General features: G+C 47.3%; 1 protein-coding gene across 1 annotated transcript; it reads left to right on the forward strand.

Moving 5' to 3' along the window:
- The first annotated feature begins 5,105 nt into the window (after positions 1 to 5,105).
- On the forward strand, positions 5,106 to 6,392 carry Mia (MIA SH3 domain containing). Its single transcript, XM_052179789.1, has 4 exons — positions 5,106 to 5,229; positions 5,327 to 5,460; positions 5,863 to 5,973; positions 6,311 to 6,392. The coding sequence occupies exons 1-4, from the start codon at positions 5,106 to 5,108 to the stop codon at positions 6,332 to 6,334; spliced, it is 393 nt and encodes a 130-aa protein (XP_052035749.1). The 3' UTR covers positions 6,335 to 6,392.
- Positions 6,393 to 7,174: the final 782 nt, after the last annotated feature.

Raw genomic sequence — 7,174 nt, forward strand, 5'->3', positions numbered from 1 at the left:
GAGCTGCCACCACCACTGCACTTCTGGGGGCAGTACAAGGATCCTGAGGTGGGAGAGTTTTGCGCTTGAGCACTGGGGGGTGGGGGAGGAGTTTCACTGGGGTGGCCTTGTGCTCCTCTGGTGAGATGGAGGGCACTGGGTATTCGGAGCTCCTGTGGTCACATGGGTCTTGAGTGAAGTTTGTATGTGGTTGGTCCCCAAGTATGTGTGTGTGGGGGGGGGAGAGTGTGTCACACTTTCCCCCCTACACGCACACAGGGCTTCTCTTGACTGTCCTGGAACTCGCTCTATAGACCCAGCCGGCCTCAAACTTGGATCCGCCTGCCCCTGCCTCCCAAGTGCTGGGATTAAAGGCCTGCACCACCACAGCCCAGCTTGTTGATGCATTTTAAATCCCTTTGTGTGTTTGAACTGGTGACCCACTTGAAAAACTACCCAACTCCCCAGCAGATCATTTCTGACTGAATCTAGAGTTCAGAAGCCTACAGTACCTTTTCCCATCTTCAGTTTTCTCGGTGGGGTTTTAGGCTGCCCACCTAGCCCCAACTCATTGTAGCCTGAACTGACCTGCCTTGACTGGACGCGCTCTTAAGCATCTCCATCACATCCAGCTTCATCTCAGCCTTGCACTCATCACATGTAATGGCTGTAACTTTGGCAGTTGGGGGTGTGGTAGTAAAACTTTTTTTCATGATTTCAGTCTTATTTCCATTTTCCCCCCTCATCCTTCTTGGCTAATGTACTGCGCCCCCCTCCCTCAGGGTGGGATGGGGTAGAGGATGGAGAGATAACTTGCTTTTCCTGGTGTTCCAAGTTGCCTACTTGGGGGGTCTATAACTCCAGTCCCAGGGGGATCTGCTGCCCTCTTGTGGCCTCCACAGGCACCACATTTACTTGCACATATGCCCGTCTCCTACCTACCTAACCATAAAGTCTTAAAAACATCTTTTTCCCTGATGTGGTCTATGCATTATAGGTTGACTTTAAATTCACAGTCCTCAGACTCCCAGATGCTGGAACTATAGGTATATGCTAGGAGCACACTTTGGGTAGACAGTATCATTAGCATTATGCTTTGAATCCCGTATGAAGTACAATAAAGATGACTTCAACACAAGCCATGAGAGTCTTGGTCTGCTTACATGAATGGTGTGTGGTTGACATACATGACGTGGGTACACTGGACAAAAATTTTTCTGAAATGGAAGTGGGTGAGATTTTAGCCCAGCGTTCAAAATAATGTGTAGTTTATAATTAACAAATCACACCTAGAAGTTATTTAACATTCCAGACCAGAGGGTATCAGAAGCCATAATAAGCCAAAGGGTTCTAGATAATAAAAATGCATGCGTTATTAAAGACGAAAGCTGATTTTTGTTGGCTTTGACAGGTGGCAAGAAGCAGGGAGGGCTGGGGGATGACCCTGGTTAAGAGCTGTCTGCTTTTCAGAAGACCAGAGTTGGACTCTGAGCACCCACGAGTCCGCTCACAACTTGTAACTCCACTCCAAGGGGACCCAAGGGCATGTATACAAGATGCATTCAGATGAGACACACACAAACTAGGCTGGGGAAAGGGCCCCGGATCAGCCCTTCTGCACATCACCTCCCCCTCCCCCGTAGTCCACAGTCAGTGCAGACATCCATCCACAGTGCAGTTTCTACAAGCCATTGGGTGCTACAGTGTTTACTGGGGCTTGGGGCTGACCTTCCTCAAGTCCGGCCCTCAAATGACAGCTCCACATTCTGTGGCCTGTGGATTGCAGCCTCAGCCTTGAAGTCACGCAAACAGCTCCAAGATTTCTGACCCACCAAAAAACCTAAGTCCACACACAGGTAAGTATTTTGGAACTGAGTACATTGGAAACACAGTGGATTTAAGTAAATTGAGTTTTGGGGGAATAGTCATTTCTATAGTAAACCTGCCTGTTTATCTAGGCCTGAATTCCCAGCTTTATACATACTTATGTGGATGATGTATCCTTGGTATCTCCAAATCGCTTTTAATACTGAGCATACAATTCCCTATGTTGGAAGCTTTTTAATTTTAGATTTATTTTATACCCATGAGCATTTTGGCCAGGCAATGGTGGCAAATGCCCTTTAATCCCAGCACTTGGGAGGCAGAGGCAGGTGGATTTCTGAGTTCGAGGCCTGCCTGGTCTACAGAGTGAGTTCCAGGACAGCTAGGGCTACACAGAGAAACCCTGTCTCAAAAACAAACGAAAAAAACCCACGTGAGCATTTTGCCTTCACGTATGTTTACATACCATGTATAAACTCAGAGGTCAGAAGACATCTCCTAGAACTGGTGTTAACAGAGGATTGTGAGTCTCCATGTTTGTGTTAGGAACTTAATTTGGGTCTTCTGCAAGAGCAGCAAGTGTTAACCACTCCAGCTCCTGAGTCTTTTTGTTTTGTTTTGTTTTGTTTTTTGAGACAAGCATGTGAATTTGAAGTCACCATGTAACCTCAGTTTGACTCAGGTGACTTTGAACTTCTGTCCTCTTTTTTTTTTTTTTTTTTTAAGATTTATTTTATTTACTTGAGTACACAGTTGCTGTCTTCAGACACACCAGAAGAGGGTGTCAGATCTCATTACAGATGGTTGCAAGCCACCATGTGGCTGCTGGGAATTGAACTCAGGACTTCTGGAAGAGCAGTCAATGCGCTTAACCTCTGAGCCATCTCTCCAGCTCCAAACTTCTGTCCTCTTACTCTGCATTGGTAGTTGTGGGATTATAAACGGTACACTGCCACACCCAGGTTATTTAGTGCTGTGGGCAGACCCCAGGGCCCAGCAGATGCCAGGCCACGGAGTCTACCAACTGAGCTCCAGTTAGTCCCTGTGTATTGGTGGGTTGTCTCCCAGAGGCCTTCAGATTTTCTTTCCTTGAGGAATTTTCACAGTGCCAAGATTTGAAACTAGTATTTACAGTGAAATATCTACTGCCTAAAGAAACACGTTGAGGTATTCTAAATTGGGAAATTCAAATATGAGGACAACATGCTATCTCACGTTCTATGTTACCAACTTCATTTATTTACCAACTTGTGGACAAAATTTTCTCAAGGGAATCTCAAATACATTCTTATTTTACATTGGTCTTATTGTTTTAAATTTTGTGGTGCATACTAGACAAGCTCCATCCTGGACCCCGTGTCATATATTCTGGTTATAAATTATCATACTTCTTTTTTTTTAATTTGGTCTTGGAAATTGGACCCAAGATTATCAGGCATTCAACTGCTATGTTCCTGTTCTGTTGCTATGAAGACAGACCAGAACTAAAGTAAATTCAAAGGAAGGCACTGGCTCGAGGTCTTACTTACAGTTTAAGAGGATCATTCATGGTGATTATAACCACATGGCAGCAGGCAGGCATGATGCTAAAGCAGGTGCTGATAGCTTAAGTCTGACAAGATGAAGCAGGGAGAGAGGGGGAGGGAGTGTGTGTCTGTGTCTGGGCCCAGGCCTGGCTTGGGCTTTTGAAGCTTAAAGCTCACACCCAGTGACACAGCTCTATGAACAAGGACACACCTCCCAACCTTCCTAAACAGTTGCACCTTCTGGGAACCAAACATTCAAATGCAGGAGCCTGCTGGGAGCACTCTCAAACTACCACAGTCAGCACTAAGCTGTAGTTTCAGCCTTAGTCTGTTGACTGCATCCTTGCGAGCTCACTAAACATGGCCTGGGGGCCTCTGCTCCTTTGAGAGCCATGCCAGGTCAGGGAGTGGATACTCAGAAACCTTGAGATGAATCTTGTTTCCCTTCCTGGTTCAGTTACCGTGGACATACGTTCTTTAGCTCAGTTTCTTTGTGAACTGGGCTTGTCAGGACCACTCCTGAGGCAATAGAGACCATCCCTGATATGATTATATATGATTTTATACATCTATATACATACATATATGTATACATATATATACAACACACACACATATATATATGAATGAATGATATGCCGGTGCGTGCCTTACTCAGGGACTGGGAAGGCAGAGGCAGGTTGATCTCTTGTGAGTTTGAGGCTAGCCTGGTCTTTATAGGGAGTGCCAGGCCAGCCAGGGCGACATAGTAGAACCCTGTTTCAAGGAAAAGAGAGCAGGCTGGAAAGACGGCTCAGCAGTTATGAGAAGAGCGTGGGCGGGTCCTCCAGATGACCCAGGTCTGCTTCCTTCCTAGCACCTAGTTCTGTAGCTCCAGTTCCAAAAGACCCAATGTTCTCTTCTGGCCTTCAAAAATACCAGGCACACATGCAGTACCCAGACATACATGCAGCAGAACAATCATATAAAAATGAACAAAAACAAAAACAAAAAAAAATCCCACCATGCCTTTAATCCCAGCATTTGGGAAGCAGGGGCAGGTGGATTTCTGAGTTCGAGGCCAGCCTGGTCTACAGAGTGAGTTCCAGGACAGCCAGGGCTACACAGAGAAACCCTGTCTCAAAAAAAACCAAAAACAAAAAACAAAACAAAAAATTCCACCAATAACAGCACTTGATAGATACTTTTTGTTTGCTTTTATCACTTTTTTTTTAATAGATGACGGAGTTGACACTCAAAAGCTAGAATGGCTTAGTTTCCATTGAGGATGTAGCCTGTGTGACTGCGCACACTGAGCCAGGTGGGACAGAGCAGCCTAAGACCAGACACTGAGTGTTTGCTCAGTACCTGGGAACCCTGGCTGTGGCTGCTAATCAAAGAACTGCCTTGTTCTCAGACCTCAGCACAGGAAATTCCAGGGTGGTTTTCTATACTGGCCTCTCTAGCGTGGTCTCTGGAGGGTCCAGGTACCTAAAATGACTTAAAGGTGGAATCAGATAGTCCAGCCTGGGTCTCTGGTTATCCAGGGGGTGGCTGCTACTTGGAGTCGTCTGGATTGCTTTGGGCTCAAGTGGGCATTTTCTTTGGCCCATAGCCCTTACCCTCTCTCTAAAATGGCACTGGCTGGAGAACAACCTTGGGGAGTGGGAGGGGGGGTGAAATTTGGTTTGGGGCGGAGACAGGCTCGAGAACACAGGTTTCCTTGATATTCAGCCCAGAGGGAGGGCAGGAGCGCCCGGGAGACCCCGTTCTTCACTTAGTCATTCTCAGTCCATGATGCTGTGGTCCCCGGTGCTCCTTGGCATCGTCGTCTTGTCTGGTTTTTCTGGGCCTAGCAGGGCTGATCGAGCCATGCCCAAGCTGGCTGACCGGAAGCTGTGTGCGGATGAGGAATGCAGCCGTAAGAATCAGGGCACAAGGGAAGGGGGCCGGCCGGAGGCTTGGGCTGCTAGTCTGTGTTGAGGTTGCTGTGTTGAGGTTCCCTTCTCTCTCCCCAGATCCTATCTCCATGGCTGTGGCCCTTCAGGACTACGTGGCTCCCGATTGCCGCTTCCTGACCATATACAGGGGCCAAGTGGTGTATGTCTTCTCCAAGCTGAAGGGCCGTGGGCGGCTTTTCTGGGGAGGCAGTGTGAGTCTTCAGAGAGTGATAATGGGAAGGGTGTGGGGGTTGGGCTGGGTGTAAAGCCTCATTTTCCATCTGAAGGGAAAATTTTGGGAGAGGGGAAAACAAGATTTGGGGGGAAGGAAGGACATTTTTTTTAAATCACTTTTACTTTAGAAATCATAGGGAAATTTGGTGCCAAAGCTCCTTTTCAGACCTGAGATACAACAGTGAACAACTCTGAGGGAGGCAACAAGCTAGCTGTCAAAAGTCCCAGCAATCATGGCGTTGTGAGGATTAGTTATAGTGGCTACATTCCATTTATGAGCAAATGGCTTTTAAGCTGAGATTCAAGTCAGAAGATTGTACACAGGCCTTCAGCAAGCGTAAGTGCCATTTCCCCAGATGGACTTTTCACTTCTTCTCCAGGTTCAGGGAGATTACTATGGAGACCTGGCAGCCCGCCTGGGCTATTTCCCTAGTAGCATTGTCCGGGAGGACCTGACTCTGAAACCTGGCAAAATTGATATGAAGACAGATGTGAGTGTCTTGCGGTGGAGGTGGGAGTAGGAGGATGATGGTTCCTTTATTTTCTTACCTGTTTATGAGAAGCAATTATTTTTGTTGTTGGTTTGCACCCAGGCTGGCCTCAAAACCACTAACCTCCAGTTTCAGCCTCCTGAGGGCTGCTGAGTTTACAGGCTCTGCCTAAATGCTGAGTGATTTCTAATTGGGAAATGGCAGAGGGTACAGGACTCGAAGCTAATTTGTTCATTTCTGGGTGGTCAGACCTAGTCCTTGCAGCTGTAACTTTGTTAGAACCACTAGATGCATTGCAGTGTGATCACTGGTTGATTTTCTGTCTGCTCTTTTTCAGCAATGGGATTTCTACTGCCAGTGAGCTCAGCCTACTGTTATCCCTGCAGTTACCCTTCCGGCTCCATACAAATACAGCAGCCAACTGCAAACGATTTGTCTCTTTGGTTTTTGGGGTTGGGTGGGTATGTGCAAAGAATGTTTTACAGGTTTCTGAATCTAGCCAATTAATGCCCTGAAAGTTGTAACGTCAGTGGTTACCAGGCAGAATTTCGCTTTGCAAGCCTTTTGCTCCAAGGTAAGGTTTGGGACCCCCAAGCAAGGGAATAAACAGTACAAAGTATGTACGCTTTCCTCCTTTTAGAAGGGAGTTGAACTATTGGTATGAGCCAATGAAATCCCGAGAGGCGCATAGATCGCACAGTTTTGTTTTATTTTGTTTTGAGGTTTTCTTTATGTAGCCCCTGACTGTTCTGAAACTCACTATGTAGACCAGGCTGGCCTTGAATTCAGCGATGCATCTGCCTCTGCCTCCTGAGTACTGGTGTTGAAAGCATGCGCCACCATGCTCAACCAGCAAAGGTTTTTCTTGTAAATAGGGATCAATGTGCGCGTGTCCGCTCAGCTTTCCTCTTTCCGGCCTGTGGGGTTAGAAATTACACCCAGCAGCCTGAGATCCGTTCTTCCAAATCGTCCATTCCTGCCCTTGCTTCTTCTTGGCATTCGTATCCCGCCCCCATGTCTACGTCTAACCAATCCGGAGTCTCGTCTCTGCTCCCCGATTTTTGACCAAATCCGTTCCTCCACGGGGCGCAGTATCTCTGCCTCCGCCCTCTCCCACTTGCTCCACCAATCGCTCTCCTGTGTTACGCCCCTTTTGACTCGGCCCCTCTCGTGCCGCCAATCCGCGCTGCTTGTCCCGCCC

Source organism: Apodemus sylvaticus, chromosome 1 (genome assembly GCF_947179515.1).
Source record: "Apodemus sylvaticus chromosome 1, mApoSyl1.1, whole genome shotgun sequence".
Lineage (NCBI taxonomy): Eukaryota > Metazoa > Chordata > Mammalia > Rodentia > Muridae > Apodemus > Apodemus sylvaticus.

What these genes read in the sequence shown, in the direction of transcription:
- Mia (XM_052179789.1), top strand. Translation starts at nt 5,106, where the DNA reads ATGCTGTGGTCCCCGGTGCTCCTTGGCATCGTCGTCTTGTCTGGTTTT. An exon ending in GGCTTTTCTGGGGAGGCAGT is followed by an intron (nt 5,461 to 5,862) that starts GTGAGTCTTCAG and finishes CTTCTTCTCCAG; the next exon opens with GTTCAGGGAGATTACTATGG. An exon ending in AAATTGATATGAAGACAGAT is followed by an intron (nt 5,974 to 6,310) that starts GTGAGTGTCTTG and finishes GCTCTTTTTCAG; the next exon opens with CAATGGGATTTCTACTGCCA.